This window comes from Melospiza georgiana, chromosome 15 (assembly GCF_028018845.1).
Source record: "Melospiza georgiana isolate bMelGeo1 chromosome 15, bMelGeo1.pri, whole genome shotgun sequence".
Lineage (NCBI taxonomy): Eukaryota > Metazoa > Chordata > Aves > Passeriformes > Passerellidae > Melospiza > Melospiza georgiana.
Window position 1 is genome coordinate 2,003,710 of NC_080444.1, and position 25,935 is coordinate 2,029,644.

The window sequence follows — 25,935 nt, forward strand, 5'->3', positions numbered from 1 at the left end:
TTGGGGGTGGTTTTTTTTTGGTTTTTGGGTTTTTTCTTCTAGATCTCTTTACCTGCCCAGGCTCTGTCTTCTGTAACAAAGTCTGGATGAAAATTAAGCTGCAGGCTGGGCCAGGGCAGGCTCAGGGTGGGCACAGCAGGAATTTCCCCATGGAAAGGGGGCTCAGGCACTGGAACTGCCCAGGGAGGTTTGGATCCCCATCCCTGGAGATGCCCGTCTGTATTGCTGGTATAAATCTAAATATTTCCCCAAGAAAACCCAACATTTGTTGGATAAATTAATTTAAATCTATGGGAAAAAAAGAGAAAGATTTCTCACTATTTTTTTCTTGTAAAATGCTGCAATGCCAGGGGCTGTGGTGTTTCATTTATTATCTATATGTACAACAAGAGGCTTTTAAAAATAAAAACCCTACCCAAGCCCCACACCCACATCTAACTGTCCTTGTGTTCAAACCAGGGGTTCCTGAGAAAATAAAACCTTTCAGGAAGGAGAGGAGGGAGAGGAGGAGGCTGGGCAGCGAGGAAGGACTGAAAATCCAGATTTTGCACCCAGAGACTCGGCCTGAGCCGATGCTGCAAAAATAAAATCGCTTTTTTATGCCAGAATCCTACAGGATTCTGATCCTACAGGATTCTGATCCTACAGGAAAGGGAGGGGAAATAAAAATAAAAAAACCTCTTGTGAGGCTGTTTTCAGGCAGATGTGTCACTCCTCTGCTGTGAGGAAGACTCTCTCAGTGTAATTTTTCTAATGGATGCCTTTCCTGGCTTCTGCTGTTAAAAATAGCGTGTAAGAAGTATTAAATAAATAAATAAGCTTGTGGGATGGGCTTAGCACTTCTCATCTATCTTGGGTGACTCTGTGGGATGGGTTTAAAAATAGAAATAACGTTATCACCAATTTCTACTTCTTTTTTCTCCTCCTCCTGTCTTAAAGTAGCACATCCTCCATATTTTATTAATGAGTCCATTTCAGTTTCATGCAGAAGAGTTTTCCCTACTTCTCAGCTATCAAACAGGAAATCTTGGAGCATGTAGTGTTTTAAAATAATCTTAATGTTGGGCTGAACTTGGCCTGCAAGTCATTAATATTAATTGTAATCTGGCAGGGGTTAAGTGGAGTTTTTAAATCCCAGGCTGGACACTTCATGAGCTGCAGCAGAGTTCCCAGGATATTGGGGTTAAATATCTCAGAAATTGCATCTTAGCAGCCCTTGCATTGTTTTGCTTGGTCACTAAAATATAAATTGGAGATGGCAGAAAAACTCACTCAGTTTATACAGGGGGAGGTTGTAGTGAAATGCCGGTTACCTTTAATAGGTAACCTGCATTTTATAAATAATATAAACACATAAAATTTACTAATATACTATACTATAATATACTGTACTATAATATACTGTAATATAATATACTATAATATACTATAATATACTATAATATGATATAATATAATATAATATAATATAATATAATATAATATAAATACATAAATAATATAAATACATAAAATTTACCAAAAAATACAATAAAAAGTTACCAGAAAAAATACAATGAAATAAATTTTTCCCTTAAAGCCACTCCACCAGCAGCTTTGGGTTGTGGGTGTTTTTAACATTTATCACTTGTAGTCAATGTAAAAAATTGCCCTTTGCTATGTTGAAAACTCCCTTTTTTATTGATGTTGATGAAAATCTCCATTTATTGAGTCCATTTATTTTATTTTATGGTGATGGCAAGCTGAGCTGTCAGTGTGTGCTCACAGCCCAGCAAGCCAAGCATTGGGATTGAAATGTGCACAGCAACTCAGAAATATCTGCCACAAAATGCTCTAAAGTGTAGGGGGCTTTTAACACTGCCCATTCCATGGAGGGTTCCTGTAAATTAAAGAGCTCAGAAGTGGAACTCTGTCCTTCTGCAGAGCTTTTTGTGTGGTGGCAATGTTGGAGTTACCTCTGTACTGATGAATTTGTGATGGAGTCAGTCTGTACAGTGAATTTTGCTGCGGAACCTTTAGCATTTAAATTGAATCCCCTGTGAACTGCTGCCCTTAAAACCACCAGCTCCTTGTGGTTTTTCTTCCTCTTGTCCTTGAAAATTTCTCTATCCATTGCTGGGAATAAAAGCTGCAGGAATTGCTTGCTTGTCTGAGGAGGCTTTTTAATTATCATTCAAAATCACATTTTTGATGAATTATATTCTCTCCAAACATGTCAAACATTGGTGGACAATGTGTTTTTTCTGTGAGGATACCAAATACTCGCTCAGGCTTCTCTAATGCCCCTTTAAAATGATATTTTGGTGACTGTGGCTGTCTAATTTTAGATTCCAGCAGAGTTATGAAAGCTTTGGGAGGTCTGACTATCAAAGCCTGCCTGTCAATATGATCAGCAGTAGCACCGAGAGGAAAATGCAGCCCATGAAAGTTAAGCAAACTCTAAAATCTGTAGTGAACATCATAAAATTCACAGCTGAGCCTCTTGGTTTGTTGCTTTGGGGTTTTTTTTGACTAAACTCTGCTCAGGAGACAGCAGTTATTAGTTCCAGGGAAGCTTTTTCTGGTTTGTTTTTACTTCAGTTTAAAAAAAAACCCCAAAAGGCAAGGGATTAAAACCCAAAATTGCTGCTGTCTTGTGAGGAAGCAGACAAGCTGCTGCTGGCACTGAGGCTGTGTGTGCGTTAGGAGAGTGATTTTATTTTGCTTTTCCTTCTACACATCCACGTCTATTTTTAAGGGTTCTTGACGTCAGGTCCCCTCTGTAGGCTGGGAGGCTGAAATGGGGAGTGAATGCCTTGGGAATTTCATAAATCTTGAATCCCTCCTGCCTCCCAGCACCCAGCCATCCTCTGGGAAGGGCTGGGAGCTGCATCCCAATTTTGGGGGTTCCAGCCCTGTCAGCAGCACAGGGCAGGGCCAGGGGTGAGCCAGATCACCCCAAAATCCAATTCCCAGAGTGGGGCAGCCCAACTTATCCCAAAATCCATTTCCCAGAGTTGGGGAGCCCAGATCACCCCAAAATCCAATTCCCAGCTCATCCTAAAATCCATTTCCAGAGTGGAGCAGCCCTACTCATCCCAAAATCCAATTCCCAGAGTTGGGGAGCCCAGCTCATCCTCAAATCCCATTTTTTTGGGGTGTGGGAGCCCAGCTCATCCCAAAATCCAATTGCCAGAGTGGGGCAGCCCAGCTCATCCCAAAATCCCATTCCCAGAGTTGGGGAACCCAGCTCATCTCAAAATCCAGACTGCAGCTCATCCCAAAATCCATTTCCCAGAGTAGAGGATCCCAGCTCGTCCCAAAATCCAATTCCCAGCTCGTCCCAAAATCCAATTCCCAGCTCATTCCAAAATCCAATTCCCAGCTCATTCCAAAATCCCAGTTCCCAGCTCATCCCAAAATCCATTTCTCAGAGTTGGGGAGACCAGCTCATCCCCAAAACCCATTTTTTTGGAGTGTGGGATCCCAGCTCATCCCCAAACCCCTTTCCTGGAGCAGCTCTGGCTGCTCACAAAGTGCCTCCTTTGAGGAGCAATCCCCCAGTCTCTGCCTCTTTCAGTGCCCAGGCACAGGAGTTGATTTTCCATCCACAGGAGGGATCCTCAGCTGCAGGCTGAGTGCTGGGTTTGGGATTTCCCTGCTCCAGCCTCCCTCAGCCTGCTCAGGGCACAGTGGCAGCTCCTCCTCCTCTGCTGCCCCTTATTTTGCTGATTTTTGGCATTTTCTGTGTCCATCACACCTGGGAAAATGGCATTTTCCCCTTGGGAATGGCCGTGGTTCTAGTGAAGGATGTGCTTTGTTGTTGTGTCTCCAAATTCCTCCTGACCTTGAAAATGAATCACTTTCCTCACAGCCTCCTCCAATGGAGATGCTGCTTTCCATCATTTCTGCAGTGATTAATATTTCTAAAATAGATCACAACATCCTTTCTGAGGGATGCTGAATTCCCAATGTTTTCTTCAAGTGGAAGGAAAATGAATCAAACCCTCAGGATGTAAAGCAATTGTGGCTGGCTGGAATATTTATTTATATATCTAAGTGCAGGTTAGAAACTCTCAAAACCCTTCAAATAAAAACCCCACTTAGGGCTCCATCCTACTGTTGTTTTCCTTAAATATCCTTAAATTTCCTTAAATATCTTTAACTTCTGCTGTGTTTTGAAAGGTTTTTTGAGCAGCTTTGTCAACAGAATTCTTGGGCTCTTCTGAGTCTCTTCCTCTGCAGTCCTTGCCTCTCTGTTTCCTGCCTTTGGTTTCAGTTTGTCTTTCTGCTGTGGGGAGGATGACTGTGCAGCACTTTTCAGAAATGATGTTTTAGGGGTTTTTTTAACCATTAATGTGTGACCAGAAAATTGCAGCTAATTCCTTTAAGGGAAAAAAAAAAAACCAAAAAAAACCAAAAAACACCACAAAAAACCAAACCAAACACAAAAAAAAGAAAAACAACACCAAAAAAAACCCTAAACAACAAACAAATCAACAAACCCAAATTGGCCACAAGATGCTCAAAATAAATCCAGATTTGTGCCAAAAGAAGGTCTCCAATTCCTCATGGGGGAAACTGCTTGTTGGTCATGGTGCTGCAGATGTTCCAGACAGGAGTGTCTGCTGCAGGTGAAAAGCAGTGCTGTGCTATCTGATGGTGCTCAGGACATGATGCCTGCTTTATTAAATATTCCCCAGTAATATTCAGGACATGGTGCTTTATTAAATATTCCCCAGGTGTGGACATTTCCTCCATTATTGGCTGCTTGCAGTGGAGGGGCTGAGCATCAGCTTCATCTGCCTTGCTGTCTGCTTGGGGAATGAGAAAAAGAAAGATGAACTGTTTAAAATATGAGTGGGAAATGAAGTTTGAAATGGGTTTTTCCCCTGAAGATTGCAGTGAGAGCCTTCCCTGGTGATCTCTGCTGCCTTCTAGAATTGTGGTTTGCAGTGGATTTGGTGTTCCTGGAGGGATTGGTGCCCTCAGGCTGGTAAATGGGGGGGTCAGCCAGACCTAAGGGTATTTTATTTTGATATTTTAGTAACTTATTTTGATACTTTAATTGCTAGGAAAACTCAATTTATACATGGGGAAGGTGGAATAAAATCCAGGTTACCTCTCACTGTGGTGCCTCCCTCACATCAGCCTGCAGCCCTCAAAAATTGTCTTTAATGTGGGAAAGTTCCTCTCTGTGAGGCTCTGAGTCTGTTTGACCATACCAAAGCCCGGTAAAAACATAATTATCTCAACAAATGAAAGTTTGGAGGCAGGAGCAGCGAGGGGGATATTATTTCTGTAATGAATTTGATGAGCCCCCATGAATGAGCTGTTTTGGCAGCGCTGGGTTGTGCATTCAGCACTTGAGGGGAAAACACTCAATTTATGGCATCAAACCCTGCAAGAAGGTGTTTGGCACATTGCTAAAATATCAATTTCTTGGGTGTCCCACCTGCTTCTGGCTTCTGGCTCATCCCACTCCTCCTCCATCAGCTCCACTTGATTGTGGCCAAAACCTTTGGCATCTTCTGCTGCTTTGGCTTCAGGAATTTTAGTAGTAGTAGTAATACTAATAATACTACTACTACTACTACTACTAATAATAATAATAATAATAATAATTTATTTTCTATTATTCTTCGAATTTTCTCCAAAACCAAGGCAGAAGTGTGTGAGCCCCAGAAAGTTTCTCCCTTGAACCTTTTAGGGGCAGGTAATGGTGAGGAAATCCTGCCTGAGGTGTCACAGGGAACATGGGCAGCGCTCATGAGGTTTTTCAGTATTTTTAAATATTCCACAACCTCCTTCAATAAATACCCAGCTGATAACTTGGAGTCATTCACTGGGTTTGTTACAAACAGCTTGACCTCTGGAAAAATCTGAATTTCAAAGGATTTTATGCACCTAGAGCTGGGAGCTGCTTTTTGCTGACAGTTAACATTGAGAAAGTCATCACTGAGAAAAAAACTTTCATTTTTTTTTGCTGAGCCCAGCCCAGAGCAAGCAATGCTTGGTTTGTAGCTCTTTTGCAAAGAAAACCTGCAGCAAAATGAACTCTGAGTTCCCACCTGTGTTTGGATTCCTTGAAGCTGCACAGGAACAAAGAAACCTCTGAGGTGCTTTTAATAATTCCTGAGTGATCAAGGAAGGTTTTGATGGAAGGTCACAGGTACAGCAAGGCCTTGGATTTTTAACCTTTTTGGGCTCTCACCATCTGCTCGGGGCACATCCAGGGCATGAGGCAGCACCAACATTCACTCTTCCACCTTTGTGCTTAATCAATCATTTTCTCTTGTTTTTTATTTTAAATAAGGGACACTAATTTTATTTTATTTTATTTTATTTTATTTTATTTTATTTTATTTTATTTTATTTTATTTTATTTTATTTTATTTTATTTTTTATTTTGTGTTATTTTAAATTATATTTTTTTTTTTATTTTATTTCAATTTATTTTTATTTTATTTTAAATTTTATTTTATATGTTATTTTATGTTTTGTTATTTTTAATTTTATTTTTTATTTAATTTTTAATTTTATTTTTATTTAATTTCATGTATTTTTATTATTTTATGTTATGTTATGTTATGTTATTTTTAATGTTATTTTTATTTATTTTATTTTTATTTTACTTTTATTATATTTATATTTATATTTTTAAAATTTTGTTTAAATTTATTTTATTTTAATGTAATTTTATTTTATTTTTATTTTATTTTATTTATTTTTATTATTTTATTTTATGTGTTATGTTATGTTATTTTTAATTTTAATTTTATTTATTTTATTTTTATTTTAGTTTTACTTTATTTAAATTTTTATTCATTTTAATTTAATTTATTTTTAATTTTTTATTTTATTTTAAATTTTTTTTTAATTTATTTTATTTTATTTTTTTATTTATTTGATTTTATTTTAAAGAAGGGCCTCTGCTCTGAAAGAACAGCACCATGGAGGTGAGGAGCAAATGAAGAACTCTCAGATCTTCTGTAACCTCCTTTAATCCCCTCCACCCCCACAGCCTGAGCCAGCCTTGTGCTGGAGTTTTATTTTCGGCTGTGGGCACTGCTGTGGGATCCTGTCAGGCTGCGTGACCTCCCTTGCACATTTTTGCTGCTGATCCGTGGAGACTGAGCGTGGAAATGGGGGAGTGCAGGGCCTGAAAGGGCTGCAGGGGCTGCAGGGAGGTGGCAGCAGGAGGAGCAGAGGTGCAGAGCAAACCTTGGTCCTTGTCTGGGTCATTCTGGGCTTGTGCTGCCTTCAGAGGCTGGCCAGTGTTAGAGGAGTAAAGGATTATTGTGACACCCTTATTAAAGGATTCACCTTATGGCTCCATCCTGCAGTTGTTTTCCTTAAATATCTTCTGCTCTTGTGTTTTGAAAAGTTTTTTGAGGAGCTTTGTCAACAGAGTTCTTGGGCTCTTCTGGAGTCTCTTCCCCTGCAGCCCTCGCCTCTCTGTTTCCTGCCTTTGGTTTCAGTTTGTCTTTGCTGGTGTGGGGAGGATGACTGTGCAGCACTTTTCAGAAATGCCTTCAGAGGCTGCCTGGAGCAGAGTTAAAGAATAAATTTGGGATTTATGAAAAGCCCTTCACAGGATCCACCTTGGGCAGTGGCAGAGCCCGGCCGTGGCTCCACCCCAGATGGATCCTGGGCACGAGTTCTCACACTCTGATAAGTTTGGGTCCATTTCCATGCTGGGGTGTCCAATCCCAGCTCCAGGTGATGCAGTCCCACCCTCCCAGGTTGCTCCCCTCCATTCCCTGTTGTTTGCACTTCTGGGGCTGAAGCTGCAGCGGTGTCCTTGGTTGTGGGGCTGGGAAAGGATTGTTCTGTGGGACTGAGCTGGGAGCAGAACTGCTGACACTTTATATGGAGTGCAGAGTTATAACTAACACAGTACCGAGTCTGGAAAATAGGAAAGCTCAAACTGAAGACATCATTTGCCTTCTCTCCCTGTTGCACATAGGTGGGGAAGAGTTTTTCAGTTTGAGGAGTTTTCCCCCTCTGGGAGACCACCCCACACTCCATCAGAGCCAACATTTGTTGGGTGTTCAATCTGAGGGGTTGTCGCTGCTGCTGCTTTACCTGGAGCTTTAACAAGTGCTCTGTCAGCCTGAATTTCCCTCCAAATCCATTTGGAGCTCAGATTAAACTCTCTGAAATCTCATTTTGAGCAGGGGATTGTTTAGAGGCTGAACTCCCTGCCTGGAGTGCACAGGAGGTGGAGCAGCTCCAGTGCTGTGCTGAGCAGTTGCTGATTGAACATCCCAACAAGTCCTGGTCAGTCTGTGCCTCCTCCTCTCTGCAATTCCCTGCAATGAGGTTGGAGCTGGGGGAGTTTGGTTTCTGCTCCAGGGAACAGGGACAGGAGGAGAGGGAACAGCTCAGGCTGGGCCAGGGCAGGCTCAGGGTGGGCACAGCAGGAATTTCCCCATGGAAAGGGGGCTCAGGCACTGGAACTGCCCAGGGAGGGTTGGATCCCCATCCCTGGAGCGCCCAAGGAATTCCTGGTTCTGGCCCTTTGTAGACTTCCAGGGACACAATCTGTCAGTGTCAGTGGTTGGCAAGAAAAAGGAACTTATTGCCATGTGAATAATGTGAGCCTCCCATTTGGTTTCCATTTGAACCATAGCAGTTCTGGGATTTGGGATGCTGAGTGCCAGCTGTTCACTCTGGATTTACAGGAACAGCAGACTGAAAAAATCAATGGTAACCAAGGCAGTGACAACCTGTGTAAATCTGAGTTCAGCCTCACCCTGAGCAGGTGACCTGGGGACTTCAAACACTGCCAGGGCAGCAGTGCAGCCACAGGTGGTGAGGATATTCTGCTTTATTCTTCTCCTCCAAAACCCTCCAGCCCCTTGAAGAAGCTGGATAATGCAGAACAGCAAATGTAAATGAAGAGGGTACACAGAGAAGCTCTTTTACCAACCATTTTATTTTTAAATTTTTATCTAAGAAGCCTGTCTAGACAGGCATTTATTTTCATGACATGCAAAGCAGAGTAGTAGATGAATACTTCATTAGTAAAATGACTTGTCATCTTTGAACCCTGATGGAATATCTCTTGGAAGCTGTTCCTTCCATGCAGTGTTAGATCCAAGTTTTACAGGGATATGGAAGTAGCAGTACATATGGTGTTGTTAACATGACAAGTACTGAGCATTAGTGCATAATTACTTTATTTATCAAAGCCAGTGAAGTGCACAGCCTGGAGGAATGTGAGCTCTGGTAGAGCTGTTTTAGGGAAGGATGAGGTTGTTTGTGGAAGTTGCACTGCTGGGAAATGTGGAGCTTTCTGGTGTAGGTCCCTTCTTCCCCGGTCTCCATCAGGTGAGGGAGGTGAGGTGACAGATCCCAGCTCCTCTGCAGGATTACACTGCTGCTGTTGGCATTAGTGTGGATTTCCAAGAGGAATTTTGGGGGATTTGGTTCCCTGAGCACCCTTTCCATCCCTGTCCCTCTGCTCTCCCCTCTCCAGCACATCAGGCACAGTGAGGGAGGCACAGCTGGGGCTGAAACCTGAACAGAAGTGCCTCATTTAGCTAGGGCAGAAATTCCTCTGCTTCAGAAGATTCTGTTAATTATCTTTCACCTTCAGCCTGGTTAATTAGTGCTAATGAGTGAAGTGATGCTGGTGCTGTGCTGTGAGAGGATCAGCAAGCCCAGCGATGCACATGGCACACGTGCAGCAGGCTTTGCCCAAAATTTGAGTTTGTGGGCACATTAAAGCTCATCCAGTGCCACCCCCTGCCATAGCAGGGACACCCTCACTGTCCTGGGTTTTTCCAGCCTGGCCCTGGACACTTCCAGGGATGGGGCAGCCACAATTTCTCAGGACAAGCTGTTCAGTGAGGAGCCTGCCCTGTGCTTAGTTTGGGGCAGGAAGGCTTGGATACACCTGAGGGACCTTTGGTTGCATTCTCCAGCTGGGAATTGCTCTTTAAAAGGATTATTTTGGTATTACAGCATGAGGAAAGCTTCATTCTGTGGAGAGTGGCAGAGCCCTGGAGCAGCTGCCCAGGGAGGTTGTGGAATTCCCTCTCTGGGGACATCCCAGACCCACCTGGACGTGTCCCTGTGTCACCTGCTCCAGGTGACCCTGCCTGGGAAGGGCTGGAATGGGTGATCTCCAGAGATCCCCTCTAACCCCAACCATTCTGTGACTGCAGGAAAAGCAGCTGGGTAGGATCCTCGAGGTTGGGAAGGGTGTCAGAGTCCCCTTATTTCCTCCTTTTTCCAATTTCAATTCCTGTGTGTGGGAATTTCAATTCACAAGTGGGAATGAGCTGCTCCTGCTCTCCAAGCAGCTCCCGGAGCCCTGGGATCTCCTGCTGCCTCTGGGAATTCTTCTCCAGCATGGAATGGAGCCAGACCAATAATGTTCCCATAATGGAAGAGCTGCTTTTCAGTGGATTTGAAATGAGAATTATTAAATGCTTAGCACTCACTATGTGCAAAGCCATTCCTGCAGGAGCTGCAGAGGCAGGATGGGGATGGGAACAGAGCACTCGTGCCCTGCCTCAGGATCCAAACTGCACCTTTGTCCTGGAGCTTTCTGCCAGTTCAAATCTGCAGAAATTGAATGTGGAAGGAGCACAGGAGGGGATTTATATGGATGGTTTATTATCAAGTGTTTCGCCATCACCATTAGTTCTTTATTGTTTTCTCCACACCGTGCAAGGCACTGACTTGCACAAGCATTCCCACAAATTTCCCTCTGGAAAAGGGGAAAGCCACTCTGGTACCAGCAGCTTTGGACACTTCCAGGGATGAGCTGAGCAGTTTCTGTTGGGATTAAGTCAGGAGGAGCTTTGTGGTGTGAATTCCTCCCAGTTTGGGCTGCCTGCAGGTGAGTGGAGCACAGCACTGCGTGTGTGCTGCTGTCCCAGCCCTGCTCCACCTCTCCCACGTCCTCCTGATGCCAGCACTGGGATTATTTTCCTTATAAAATCTTGTATTTCCCAGCTCAGACCTGGAATCAGCAGCTAATAACAATGAAGAGATAATTCAGCTTTTCTGCCTCATCACTGCTCTGCTGTAAGACCCAGGGACTTCTTTGTTTTCCTTCTGAATTTCAGGCATCAGTGATTTATATTGGGTCCAAATCAATACTCCACAGGTGAGAGCTCTGCTTTCCCCAATTTATTCAGCAATCCAGGCTCAGCTTGGCTTTGGAATGGAGATTTTCAGTCGCAAAAACAACTGAACCAGCTGTTCCTTGGGCAAATGTGTTATACACAGACAGTCTCCTTAAATTAGCTGAGTCTCACTGCGCTGCTACATTTTGGGTTGTGTTGTCTTAATTTCTCTTCCTGCAGCAAATCTGGCTGAGAGAAGGGGGAAAATAAAATGGAAATCTGCTCAGTTCTTAAGTTTTGGGTGTTTCTGAGCAATGCTCCTCAACATTGCTCTAAAACCTAAAGTAGAAAGCACTTTAGAAGAGAAAACAAGAATTTTCCTGCTTTTTCTGAAGAGAATGGTGTGCACCTTAAGGAACTGCCAAAATGCCATTTCAAATGCATTAAAACTTTTCATATTTTCAGGTGAGTGTGACCATATTTGCTTGATTTAATAACTCCTGCAAAAGTTGCCCTTCCTGTCATTGAGAGCTCTTAAATTGTTGGTCCTGCAGGAGGATAAGTGAATCCAAACTCTGAACTGCCTAGGGATGGAAGCAGCATTTTAACCAGTCTTTTTTCGTGTTTTCCCTTCCAAATCCAGTGCAATATCCTCATAATCTTCATAAAACAAAGTTTTTGTAGCTGGCAAAGCAATTAATTTCAAAATGTTCCCGTTCCCTTATGCTTGATGATCACATCTGCTTATTTTTTTCCCTCTGAAATTCTCAAGCTGTCTCCTACCTGGACAACAACCAACAAGAAGCTCTTGCCTTGGATCCTTCCAGAATCCCTCACCCTCCAAGCCCCCGTTAGCTCTGAAATATTAAAATAATCCCATCTGCTGTTGTTTTTTTTGCATTGTCTGCCACCCTTCCTTCCTTCCTGCTGCCTTCCTCCCAGATCCTGCCCCTTCCAGAGGTTTCTTGGGATGGTCCAGCAGGGAAAACTCCAATCCTCGAGGCTTTGGCATCTGAACCTCTCTGGTTTGGGGAAGGGAAGGGAAATGAGGCTCAGCTGGGATGTGGGGTTGTTGTTCCGTGCAGCTCTGAGCATCCCTGTGCTGGAAGGACCCTGCTGCCTAAGGGACAGAAAAACCTAAAAAATATTTATTTCTCTCTTGTTTTCCACTCTCTCATGAAAACTTTATGATCTTTTAGTGCCCCTTCCAGCTAAATGTGGTCCAAGCTGCTGTAACCTGCAGGAAGGATCAGAAATTTGATTTTTCAGTTAGAAAAGCCCAGTTGGAATATTTGATTTCCTGTGATTTTCAGTTAGAACAGCAATGTTAGGATGTGTTCACTGGTTGGGATATTTGATTTGTTATGATTTTCAGTTAGAACAGCAATGCTAGGATGTGTCCTCTAGTTGGGGTATTTGGTTTCTTGTGATTTTCAGTTACAATAGCAATGTTAGGATGTGCTTTCTAGTTGGGATATTTGATTTCCTGTGATTTTCAGTTATAACAGCAATGATGTTTTCTCTAGTTGGGATATTTGATTTTTTTGTGATTTTCAGTTGGAACATCAATTTTAGGACATGTTCTCTACTTGGTGTATTTTATTTCCTGTGATTTTCAGTTAAAAAAGCCATGTTGGAATGTTTGGGGATTGGGACAGGGGACATTTCCACCAGGATGAATGGGAGACTGGGATTACTGGTGAGGTTTATAACCTGTTCTTACATTAATAACCTGTTCTTACATTAACAGTTTGGTAAAAACCATTTCTCAGTCTGGGATGGGCCTGTGGGGTTTTATTGGCAAGAGTTTTCCTCTGCTGTGTCTCTTTCTATTTATTTATTTTTATAGCTGCAGACCTCCAAGTTAGCTGCTGTTTGAGAGGATTTGTTTTAATATTGCTTATCTGATGATGATTAAGGAATCCAGTGTTTATAGCATCAGCTTTGACCCATGTTAGTTCAGCTGGGCAGCCAGATAAATGATGAAGGAATTCCTCAGCAAGCTCCCCATGTTATTTAAAATTAACTCTTTGAGGAGCTCTTCTAAAGCTGATGAATTCTTTTAAAAGAAATGGATTTTAAAGACATTTTAGCTACATTGAAAGACTGTTGAGGTTTGGATTTTGGCTTGTTTTTAGCAGCAAATTTGTTTCTGTGTCTGGAATTTAGTCCTGTGATATTCAGCCAATAGATGAGGAGTGAAATGAGCGTTGAAAAACAAAACTGAGGTGTGGGAACTCCAGGCTTGGGTCTGTAAATGGCAGAGAACCATAAAAGGGTTTGGGTCCAACACAGCTTTGATAAACGTTGGTTTGCTCTGAAATTCATTAGTGATAAAACACTGTAATGAGTTGATGTAATTAGATCATTTTATTTCCTTTGGTTTTGTTCTCTGATAAATCTCTGGGCACAGATGCCTGTACAAACAGAAAGCTTAAACCATTGATCTTTTGAATGATTTCCTCTGTGTGTTTTTGCAAACACAAATTATCCTTAAAAAAAAGAGGATTTCTATCCAAAAGACTTCCAGAAGATGTTGCTGTTACACTGGGCTGGGTGACACCACATATATCCCTGAGTTAGAATTTTATATTGGGGTCATTTTGCTGATCAAGCAGCAAAGTTTAAGACAACTCAGTGTCAGCATGAAAAAAAACTCCAAATAAAAACCCCTTTAATTTCTAAGGAAGCACTTGGCTCTTGTGTGCAGAACAGAGTCAAAGAGGTTTTTAATATTCTGTAGCTCAAGGACTTGGCTCCTCTTCGAGCATTCCCAGCTCCACAAGGATGGGGAATTTGGCAAGCGACAGAAATGTGGAAATTGGTTCTACAGGTGAATTCAGACCAGGGAGGGAGGCTTTAACCACAGTGAGAGGGGATTCCTGCTTTTGGGATGCAGCTTCCTCAGTTTCCCAGGCTCTGCTTTCAGCCTTCTCTGCCTTGATTTGTTAAAATGTGCTGGTGCTTTTCTAGAGTGGCACTGGAAATCTATTTTAAAAAGTAAAACCTTTATTTAATGAAGTTACACTGTGAAAAACTCAGCCTGTATTTTGTAATTCAGCATGTGATAGAATTCCTGAGCACCCAGGTTATCCAGATGACCCCAAGGGAGTTTAGGGAAATAAAAATCACACCAGGGTTTGAATGTGGGCTCAGAGGTGCTGTGGAAACCCAAAATCTGTGCTGGGTGTTGTTCTGTGGTGCTGATGGAGCCACAGACTTGGGTGGCCGTGTTTGTTTGTCCTGGCAGTGCTCACTAAAATACCAGGCCTGCAAGAACCATCCCAGCAATTTGGGGATGTTTGAGAGGTTACAAAATCCTCCTTTCACAGGGCCCTCCTGAATTTTCACAGCTCGGGCTCAGCCTGCTGGAATTGCTCCAAGTGGCATTTTTGTGTCCTGAACCTTGGCCCTGCTGCTGAAATGAGACCTGGGGGCACATCCTCATCCCTCCTGCCTGCCTGGGGACTTTATCCTGGTTTAGCTGGGGTGTCTGGCTTTTAGGGGGTGCTTTTATCTCAATACCCCAAGTTTCAAACAAGGTGGGGCACTGATGATTTTTGTCTTCATGCAAACAAAGTCAGGCATTGATGATTTTTGTCTGGTCCTTTAAAGCCTGAATTCCAACCTCACCTCTTGGGTGGTTGAAGAGCAGGGTAAAACTTCCCAGAGTGACCAGTGCAGTGTGAGATGCGCCAGCAATCCCCATTCATTCCCAGAATGACCACTGCAGTGTGAAATGTGCAGTGAGGAATTGTCACTCTTACCCAGAGTGACAGAGTGACCACTGCAGTGTGAGATGTGCCAGTGAAATGTGCAGTGTGGAATTCCCACTCATTCCCAGAGTGACCATTACAGTGTGAGATGTACCAGCAACTCCCAGAGTGACCAGTGCAGTGTGAAACATGCCAGGAATTCCCAGAGTGACCATTGCAGTGTGAAATGTACAGTGTGGAATTCCCACTCATTCCCAGAGTGACAGAGTGACTCCTGCAGTGTGAGATGTGCCAGGAATTCCCATTCATTCCCAGAGCGACCCCTGCAGTGTGAGATGGGCCAGGAATGCCCAGAGTGACCCCTGCAGTGTGAGATGTGCTAGGAATTCCTGCTCATTCCCAGAGTGACCCCTGCAGTGTGAAATGTGCAGTGTGGAATTCCCACTCATTCCCAGAGTGACCATTACAGTGTGAGATGTGCCAGCAACTCCCAGAGTGACCAGTGCAGTGTGAGATGTGCCAGCAGTTCCCAGAGTGACCAGTGTAGTGTGAAATGTGCAGTGAGGAATTCCCACTCATTCCCAGAGTGACCAGTGCAGTGTGAGATGTGCCAGGAATTCCTGCTCATTCCCAGAGTGACCAGTGCAGTGTGAGATGTGCCAGCAGTTCCCAGAGTGACCCCTGCAGTGTCCCTGACCCCTGCAGAGTGACATGTGCCAGCAATCCCCGCTCACTGTCCCCTTTCTCTCCCCAAGGTGCTCTTACCGAGTGTTACGATGAACTGGGCAACCGCTACCAGCTGCCCGTCTACTGCCTCGCCCCTCCCATCAACATGATCGAGGAGAAGGGTGACCTGGAGACTCTGGACATCCCCGAGCCCCCTCCCAACTCGGGGCACGAGTGCCAGCTGCGCCTGCGCCTGTCCACGGGCAAGGACCTGCGGCTGCTGGTGCGCAGCATGGACACCGTGTACCACATGAAGCGGCGGCTGCACGCCGTGGAGGGAGTGGAGCCGGGCAGCCAGCGCTGGTTCTTCTCTGGGAGACCCCTGGCAGACAAAATGAAACTGGAGGAGCTGAAAATCCCAAAGGATTACGTGGTGCAAGTCATTGTGAGCCAGCCCTTAGCAAACCCCACCCCGGTGGAGAACTGAGCGCTGCTCTCGTTTGGTTTTTCTCTGCTGCGTCTCTGCTCTGGGGTTTGGTTTTGTCTGCCCTCTCTTCTTTTTTTTTGGGGTTGTGCTGCTCGTGGATGGGTTGCAAGGAATGACCAGCAAAAAAAAAAAAAAAATTCCATCTGTGATGGAGATCTGCAAAAATGTACAAATATGACCTGGCCTCTGGGGTTTGCCCGATCTCGTATTGAACACGACAGCAACGGGGCAGGGCAAAGAAAGGGGAGGGAGAAGAGGGAGGGAAGAGATTGTTCTTCATTCATGCAGATATGTCATGGTCCTGGAACTGTCAGTGGTGTCCTGACCCACGAGGCTGGAGCAACAGAGAGCACTTTTATTTAAAAACCCAACTTGAGACGGAATCAATGTTTCCAGTTCATATCAGCAGCACACACAGTTCCTGCAGGAAGGAGCTCACGGGGATCCCTGGGGTGTGCCCGGGCTCTGATGAGGCACAGCCAGCCCTGGGCAGTGCAGCTGGGCTGGGCTTTGCTCTCTGGCAGCTCCTGGTGATGCTCAGAGGCAGCAGTTGTACATTCCAAGGTGGCAGTGCAGCCACTGCCCCAGGCAATAACGCCCTGGCTGCTCTGTACTGTAACTCACCTGCTCCAGCCCTGGCTCAGCCCCAGCCCCTGCCCCGTGGGCACCTGAGTCTGTGCCTGCTGAACTCCTGTCCTCAGATGCCAGAGGCTGTGCTGGGTGAGTGCTGCTCTGTGATCACAGCACACCTGGGCCAGGTGGCCCTGCTGTCCCTGGATTGCCGCTCCCCTGGGAGCCTCTGGGCTTGCAGATGCTGGGGAAGCAGCAGCAGCACACAGCTCCCAGCTCTTGGGGTGTCCCTGGGAGCCAGCCCTGGAGCTGGGGGGGCTCTCCAGCACAGCCTGGTGGCCTCAGCAGCACAGGGAGTGTCCCCAGGCAGTGCTGGCCCTGCAGAATGTACCAGGGGCCCTGCAGCGGGTGACAAACCCTTCTGTAGTCTCACAGACCACACTGGGCTCATGGGGTGCAGTCTGTGCCCACTGGAGCTGCTCTGCACCCCTGCCTTTGCTGGACATCAAGGCCCTGCTCTTTTAATCATCATTTTTCTGTTTGCTTGGGGTTTAAGCCATCATTGAAATCACTTCTTCCAAAGTCAAATGTGCTCTTAACATGGGAATAGCAGATTATTTTTTTTCCTGGTTTCTGTCTTCCCTCTGTGAATTGAGTGAAGCTGGGGGATTCCCTTGACAATTTTAAACTTCTGCTCCTTCAGTAATTCCATAGAAATCGAATTTCTGGCACTCAGAAACTCCAAGGGAGTTCTTGTACCAGGGAGATCCCAGCAGATGGAAGCAGAATTTCATTGATGGTTGGGAAACAGAGCCACATCTTCTTTGCATTTCCCACCCCACCCCACTACAGCTTTTCTTGGTCCTCATTTTGTACCAAACCTGAGGGTTCCTGACAGCTCCACTGGCCCCACTTGGCCCAGGATGCCTGAAATGCAGAGCTGGAGGAAGGAAAACGAATTCTCTGTTCTCATAATCACCAAAGTGACTTGCTTTGTTTTTCTCTTTTTTCTTCTTTTTTTTTTTTCCTTTATTTTTAAAGGTGAAAGTGAGCTGATCAATACTAACCTAGAACAAGTTTTCTATTGTGGAGTTTTTTTAAAGCAGATTTGCTTTACTGTACTTGAGGTTTTTTGCAGCCAAATCTTTTGCATTCCAGGGGAGGGGGAAATATTTGCTACATAAACAAGTCAAAAAAATCTCTCTTGGGTTTTCTCTGGGCAAAGGATGGGCTCATGCCAGGAAGACACTACTTGTCTTATAAGGCATAATTTATATGTCTGGATAAATGCTCTTTGTGGTGTCATTTCCCTGCAGTCCCTCCTGGAAAGGGGGGGAAATTCTGATGGATTAAGGAGGAGCAAACCTGGAGCTGTGAACACTAAAACACCACTTTTCTTTTTATTTTTTATTTTTTCTAGAATCCTTTTTTTAATATTATTTTTTCTATTTTCATTCAGGCAATTTGTCACCAGGTGCTGGTTTTGAGCTGTTGGGGCTGGGATTGCTCCTTCCTTGCCCCCTGTGAGCTGGAAAAGGCTCAGTTTGTGTCGCTGTTCCACAGGATCATGGTTTATATTCATTGCTTTTGTGACAGGGAGGAAAGGTGATGCTCTGAAGGCCGGGTTGTGAGTGGGTTCTGAGTAGAACAGAGATTTTTTTCATGAAAATTCTCTTTAACAGCCTCCCCCTCCTTAATCACATATCAAAACCTGAAAGAATTCAATGGTGAAATGCTTTTAGAGGTGACAGTGAAGAATTTGACCCTCTCTGTATAAAGTGGCAGCACTACTGAGCACACACCCTGCAGAAACACAATTTTACAGGATTTCTATTAGGAAAGAACTTCAAAATCTCAAAATATCTGTTAAAAATATCAGCAACAAGCTCTAAAGGCACATGGCTGACAGGGCCACCGATAGAACTGGAAATTGTGACACAACAGAGAACATCTGTGTCTCAAATGATTGAGTTTGCCCTAAAAGTTGGGCTTTGGTGCAGATTCCAGTGCAGGGGAGAAGGCTGAGAGTGTGGGGTGAGTTTTGGGGCAGAGGGGGAAATTTATTGAGTGGCTGAAGTGGCACTGAGCAGGGGCTCTACTGTGAGGGCTGCTGGGGAGAGGATGGAGAATCACAGGAGAGGATGGGGAACCTCTGGAGAGGATTGAGAACCACAGGAGAGGTTTGAGAACCCCAGGGGAGGATGGAGAATCCCAGGAGAGGATGGAGAACTCCTGGAGAAGGTGGAGAACCCAAGGGGAGGATGGAGAACCCCAGGAGGGGATGGAGAACTCCAGGAGAGGATGGAAAATCTCAGGAGGGGATTGAGAACTCCAGGAGGGGATGGAGAACTCCAGGAGAGAATGGAAAATCTCAGGAGAGGATGGAGAATCCCAGGAAATGATGGAGAGCCCTGGGTTGCAGCAGGAGGGTGCTGGCAGCGTGTCCTGGCTGTTTTTGGCCCCTGGGTGCTGTCCCCACTCAGGCCCTGGGGTGTAAATGCTGGGACAGGATTTTAACGCACACCACACAAGCGAGGAGGAGTCAATTTGGGGTTTTTAATCCCCCCTCTCAGCCCTCTGTGCCATTCCTGCTCAGCTCTGGCTGGGAGCTGATGCCAGGAGAGCCTTTTTCACCCTGTCAGTGACAGCTCTGTTTGACACAGCTCAGATTTTTCTACTCTTTCTTGTCACTTCTGCCCGAGCCAGAAGTGAGGACCCAGTGAAAGTCACACTCCTGACGAGCTTGAAGGGCAGAGAGGCACAAACCCCTGAGCCTGCCGGGCCAGGGAGCCCCAAAAAGGCCCAGGTGTGCTGCAGCTCCATGTGGGGCACCGCGGAAGGATGCTCAGGGTCTTCTTCCCCACCCCAGTGACAGCTGCTCCTTCAGAGCCCCCCAAATGTGTTTTTGGGGTTCCCCACACAAAACACAGCTTGGGATCCATTTTCTGAAAGTTTTGCTAGGGAGGAGTTTGGGAAATGAATTGGTGGTGTGGTGAGTTGGGTTTTTAATAGACACCTTAAATTTGGGGTGTAACAACACCAAAAAACCTCAGCCCAGGAGCAACCGAACCAAGCCCAGCTTTTCTTTGCCTTCCACAGAAAGTTTGGGAAGGAAAGAGGGAATCTTTGGAGCAATGTGCATAATGTTTGGTGAAGGTCAATGATAACTTGATAAAATATTGCTGTAGTGTGATGTGCTTCTGCATATATATCCATTGCTAGTAAATAATGTAAAATCTTTTTTTTTTTTTTTTTTGGAAAGTATTAAAACTACAAAAATACTCTTTGTTACAATGGTGGGATGCTTTTAGCCATGGAGTTCTGGAAGCATTTTTGCTGTGTAGGTGTTGACAAAGTGAATGCTGAACGTTTCTCCATGTCTGTGATGCTTCAGAATGGAAGGGGCATTTCTGGCTCTGGAGCTCTCTCTTTTCCAAACTTTTCCATGTTCCTGTACAGACATCTGAGACCCTGCACCTTATGCAGAGAATGTTTACATTTAAAAAAAAAAAAAGGAATTTTTCTTTTTTTTTGGCTTTTTCCCTGTGCTGCTCAGATCCTGTTACTTTGAAATGAAAGTAGTCTCTGTTAGAAAAAGGGGCTTTTTTTAATTTTTAATTTTTTTTTTGCCCTTCCCTGTAATCAAATCCCTCCTGGATTGTGGCTGGAAGCTCTGGGACAGCTTGGACTTTTCTGGAGTGGGATTAGAGGTGCTTGAGAAAGGTGTTTTTAACAAACCCTGCCTTGGCTGTGGGGATGAGCTTTGTCCACACTGGAAAGAAGCAAACCCAGCTCCAACCCCCCCTGGATGTGAGGCTGCCTTGCAGATTCCCTGGGAAGCCTCAGGGATGGAATTCCCAGCATCCACATTTGTGTTTCCTGCCCAGATGATGAATGTCCTGCTGTTCCCTCTGCAGCCACAAACACTTGTGGTGGTTTGGATGCACAAATCTGCTCCAGGATTTCCCTTCCCAGGAGTTGTTTGGGATTGCTGTGGGTGCCTCTCCTCTCCCGAATCCCACCCGTGGGGATGGACTCGGAGCTCTCCTTCACTGAGCCTACAGCAGGCAGGCAGCTGGAAAATGAGATTATTTTAACCAAAAGGCTCCTTAAAGTGGACTTTGAGACTTTAACCCAACGTGTCTGCTGGATTTTCCATGGAAGATTTGTCCCGACCCTCGGAGCAGGGGGTGGTTCCAGGGGAACTCTGGATTTGTACATTTTCCACATGAAGACCACTCAGCCAGAGCCATGGGGCAAAGAGACAACTTCAGATCCTGCCTCCTGCCTTAAAACCTCTCGTTCATCCTGAGCTCCAGAAATTCCTGCACCTGCTCGCTCCCAGGTCCCTTTTTGTTTCCGTCGGGAAATCGGAACCCGCTCCAAAGGCCGGGGACAACTCAAGGCAATGGAAAACAAAAGGAACTGGAGCTGGTGGCTTTATGAAAACAACAAACTGGTCTTGGCTTAAAACCCCTATTTGTGCCTCTCAAGTCCAGGGAATGTTTCAAAAGAGGTGGATTTGAGCAACGGCGGCCGGGACTGCGCCGGTGGCACTTGGTGACACCTGGTGGCACTTGGTGACACTTTGCTCCCGTGTGCTCTGAGCAAGGACTGGGCTCTGTGTCCTCTCTGCCTCATGGGAATGGCTTTCAAAGATGGCTGGTACCATCAAATTTGTACTTCTTGAATAAATACCTTCATTTTTATGGTAAGAGCCCTGCAGTGTGTTTGTGTGTGCGGTTCGGGGTGCTGTTCACAGGGGTTTCAGGATGAGGGGAGAGATGAGAATTGACTCCATGTCTCAGAAGGCTGATTTGTTGTTTTATTATATATATTATATTAAAAGAAAATCATATATTAAAACTACACTAAAGAATAGAAGAAAGGATTTAATCAGAAGGAATAGAAAGGAATGAATGATAATAAAATCTTGTGACTGACCAGAGCCAGCTGGCTGTGATTGGCCATTAATTAGAAACAACCCCATGAGACCAATCCCAGATGCACCTGTTGCATTCCACAGCAGCAGATAATCAACGTTTGCATTTTGTTCCTGAGGCCTCCCAGCTTCTCAGGAGGAAAAATCCTAAAAAAAGGATTTTTCATAAAATGTGTCTGTGACAGGGGTTGGAGCTGCTGTTCCTGGGATCTGCTGCTGCTTTGGGATTGCCCCAGGACGCACCAGGACTCCAGGGATGGGGCTCTTCCTTTCCCCTCTAACTTCCAGGAACATTTTTAGAATCAAATATTGGTGTCAAACACATTCTTTAATATTTTCCTCCTCACTGCTCAGGGAAGAATTCCAGAATTCCAATTTTATCCTGCTTTGAGCACCAGGTAACTTCCAAAGTGCTTTGTGGGTTTTGATCTGGTACTTTATTAACACCTCACAAATTGTCTCCAGGCTGATAAATTATTTCTTATCCTAGGCAAGATCTTTTACTGCTGAGAGCAAACCACCCTGAATTTCCAGTGGAAACACTGTGCAAATTTCCTGTATTTTTAACAAAACCAAACCAAAATATTTTTCCCCCTGCATTTAAAAAATAAGAATAATTCTGGCCATGCCACACCTTAAGAAATACACTCAGTGTTCTTTTTCCTCCTGAAATTTTCTCAGTGGGGCTTTTGGCTGGGAGCTGCAATTCTCCAATTTCTCCATTTTCTCCAGTAGCCCTAAGGGAGAGGTTTTAATGTGAATTTGGGTGTGGGACAATGTTTTATCTCACAGACAAGGTGTGAAATCCGTGGAGAATGCAGAGCCTGGAGATGTGCCTGGCTCTGGGGATCTGCTCCTTGCTGAACAAAAATAATGGATCTGGGTAATTGTCCTGTAATTACATTGCCTGACACTTTGTCTTAATTCAGGTCAGCACTTTTATAGTCTTGATTAACTACCAGAGGTGTCAGAGGAGTAGGAATCATTCTTTGTAGGGCACAGCTAAATATTTCCATTTTTTAAGTAAAATTCAAGAAATAAAGCTAATTTCACTGTAGAATTTGGGATCTGAGTTTCAGACAAACAAGGGTGTGATTTTCCTGGAAATTTTCCCTTTACAGATGTAAAAATACATAATTTTTATTCCTTTTATATGGGGGTTTGTTCATATAGTGTCTTTAATTTATCAACATTGCTTTTTCTAATAGATATTTATAAAACACGAGGTGCAAAGGCTTTGCACCTTTACAATTTTCTTGTAAAGAAAATTTATGTTTTTCTTTAATTTATCCATATTCCTTTTTTAAGGGAATATGGGTAAATTAAAGAAAATTTAATTTAATTTATGCATAATATTAAAATAAAGAAAAAATAAATTTAATTTTCAATAATACATAAATAATTAAAATTATAAATTATTATATAATAATTAATCTGTATACTTATAACATATAAATAATTTATAATTTTCTTTAATTTAGCCATATTCCCTAAAAAAAAGGTGAATATGGATAAATTAAAGATAACTATAAATTATGCAGCCTTTCTATAAAATCACAGGATGCTGTGGGTTGGAGGGCACCTTAAAGAGCCTCTTGGATTCAGGAGGAATCAGGTCCAGCTGATGGCCTGGGGCTCATCCCAAGCACTCCCAGCTCCCCCAGCGCCTCCCTGGCTGCTGCTGTGCCCTGGAGATGAGCTGCAGATGTTGGGGTGATGCACAACATCTGGATTGGGCAGTGCTGGAGGAGCCTCCACAGCCTTTGAACCAGGCAGCACCAGCAGGAATTGGTGATTTTTGCATTTCCTCATTTCAGGAGATGCTGGGAGGGCCCAGAGCTGCCCAGAGGATGAGGAGGGGTTTGGTACCTGCCAGGGCTGAGGCACAGCCACCTCCAGCAAATAACTGCAGAGGAGACTCTGGGCAAAGAGGAGAATTGCCTTATTATTAATTGTATTTTTATTAAAAACAGTGACCCAGGGAGCTGGCAGCAGAAAGGAGGAGCAGGTGAGGTGATGTCCCCCAGTTCCTGGAGCAGGTGGAGGTACTCTGTTCATAATCCTGATTTCCTGCCTGGGAGGAGCACGTGGAACACGGAGCCCTGCTCACATCCAGACAATAAACGGGACCTCCTGCTTCCCCCAGCGCCAGGAAATGCCAGAATGCTGCTGCTTCCTGCCATGGAGCCTCAGCTGCTGCTGCTGCTGGCTTTGGGATGGGCTGGAGAGCCTCTGACACCAGCCAGGCTCCAGAGCTGCTGCCAGGGACTCGTGGAGGGGTTTGGGCTGGAAAGGACCTTAAAGCTCTTCTCACTCCACCCCAGCCATGGCAGGGACACCTTGCACTGTGCCAGGCTGCTCCAGCCTGGCCTTGGGCACTGCCAGGGATCCAGGGGCAGCCACAGCTGTGCCAGGGCCTGCCCATCATCACAGGGGAGAATTCCTTCCCAGTATCCCATCTAAATCTCCTTTCTGGCAGTGGGAAGCCATTCCCAGTGTCCTGTCCCTCCATCCCTTGTAAATCCTCCTTGTAAATCCTCTCTCTCCATCCTTCCTGCAGCTCTCTCAGGAAGGTCACAATTGTCATCCCAAAGTTTCTCCTGCCCAGGTGAACAACCCCAGCTCTCCCAGCAGAGCTGCTCCATCCCTCTGCTCTTCCTGGAACTCTCCTTTGACAGTTCCTTTCCCATCCCTCCCATATCCATGGTGGGCTTCTTCCCCCCTCCCCAAATCCCACAGGGGACACTCCAAATGCTGATCCTGGGCCAGACACCCCCAATGCTGATCCTGGGCCAGGCTCCTGCTCCAGAGCAGAGCTGCAGCTCATCCCCAACACCAAAGCTGAGCTTTAGGGGTAACCCTGGCTTTACCACCCCTCTCCCTCCCCACTGCTTTTCCATTCCTGCTCAGTGGGTGGAGGAGCAGCAGGATCTGATCCTGATTCAGGTTGGTCCCATCCTGGAGAAAGCAATAAACCTTCCCCTGAGCAGAGCAGGGAGCTCTCAGCATCTCCTGCACCAAGCTGAGAGCAATAATAATTAGCAGGATTTATTTCATTTGAAATGCCCACTGCTCCCAGCCAGGCTGCACAGGCAATTAACAGCCCGGAACAGACACGAGATGCTGCTCAGAATTCATGGACAGCATTAATAAGATGATTTATGAGTGTGATTTCTGCCCAGAGAAAATGTGCAGGTGTTCGGTGCTGTCTGCCTGTCCTCTCTTCCTGTCTTCTTCTCCCACCCCACCACTGGAGGGAAAAAAATACTTTTCCAACCAACCAGAAACACTCAGAAAACCCCACATTTTTCTTTTGAAAGTGTCACTTTTAACAACTCTTTTCAGTCCTTAGGGCAGCGCAGAGGAAGAACCAAACCAGCTCCAGAATTTCAGTCAAACTCCCCCAAATGTGAACACAGAGGACAAACTGCCCATGCTAAAAAAACTAATCTGCAGCTTGGGCTGATTCTGCCACCCTTAAATCTCTGCCAGTGGGAGAAACCTGTGGGAAGAGGGATCATTTGGGCTGGAACACCAAAAACACCTTGAAAATATCTTCAAATATATTGAAGAACTGCAGCATCAGGTGGGGAAGTGCTAAACCAGAGGGTGAGGGCTTGCAAAAAGTCTCATGTGGAGGACTTTTTGCAAGAAACCAAAAAAATGCTTCTGAACATGAGCATGGCTGGGTTTGGGAAAGGATTACATGTGCAGCACCCAGGAATGAGCTCAGAAATGCCCTCTTGCCCTGTGCTGCTGACATCTGGCACAGCTGGAAGGATTCCTGCACTGCTGGCTGGGGTTTTCTCACATGGATTTTGTGTTGCCTGTGCCAGGACCTGGTTATGGTGTTTGGACAGCCTGGCCTGGGGGTCTCACACCCTGCAGGGACACAGGGGACAGGGATGGCATCAGTGCAGGCAGGGCTGGAGCTCTGTCTGTCCCACACACAGGACAAGGAGGATCTTCAGGCAGAGCTGGGGTGGATCTGGGTGGCTCTGCCCCCTCCCCTGAGCCCCAGGGAGCAGCCAGGCCATTGTCACCTCCCAGAGGGCACAGAGGTGTGTCTGAAACCTTTCTGGGGAATTGCCAAGCCCTGAATTAACCAAGCTGCTGGCTAATTAATATTACAGAGTGAACATCCAAAGTGCAATGTTTGTAGTGCCGCTGATGCCTGGCTTTAAATCCCAGGTGATGCAGAGGTCTGTGTGTCCCTTCCCAAAACATCACACAGAGCATTTGATGGTTTTAATGCCAATCTCGTTTTTTAGGAGCATTTTTTCTTGAAGGGCAGAGAGGCACAAACACCTGAGCCTGCCAGGGCCAGGGAGCCCCAAAAAAGCTCCAGGTGTGATTGTGGATGGAAGCTCTGGGACAGCTTGGACTTTTCTTGAAGGTGATTCTTTCAACGAGCATCTGGGAGCTGGAAATACTCTGCCAGGTTTTTGGGACATTTTTTTAAAGCAAGGATAGGGAAAGATGACAACCAGC

The 25,935-nt window shown here is 45.2% G+C and overlaps 1 protein-coding gene across 1 annotated transcript in view; it reads left to right on the top strand.

The window, feature by feature from the left end:
* The window catches only part of UBTD2 (ubiquitin domain containing 2), a 42,184-nt gene extending 26,169 nt beyond the window's left edge, over positions 1–16,015 (top strand). Inside the window, exon 3 of the mRNA XM_058035036.1 lies at positions 15,535–16,015. Within this exon, the coding sequence (XP_057891019.1) occupies positions 15,535–15,932 (398 nt within the window). The 3' untranslated portion in view covers positions 15,933–16,015. The remainder of the gene's footprint in view (positions 1–15,534) is intronic.
* Positions 16,016–25,935: the final 9,920 nt, after the last annotated feature.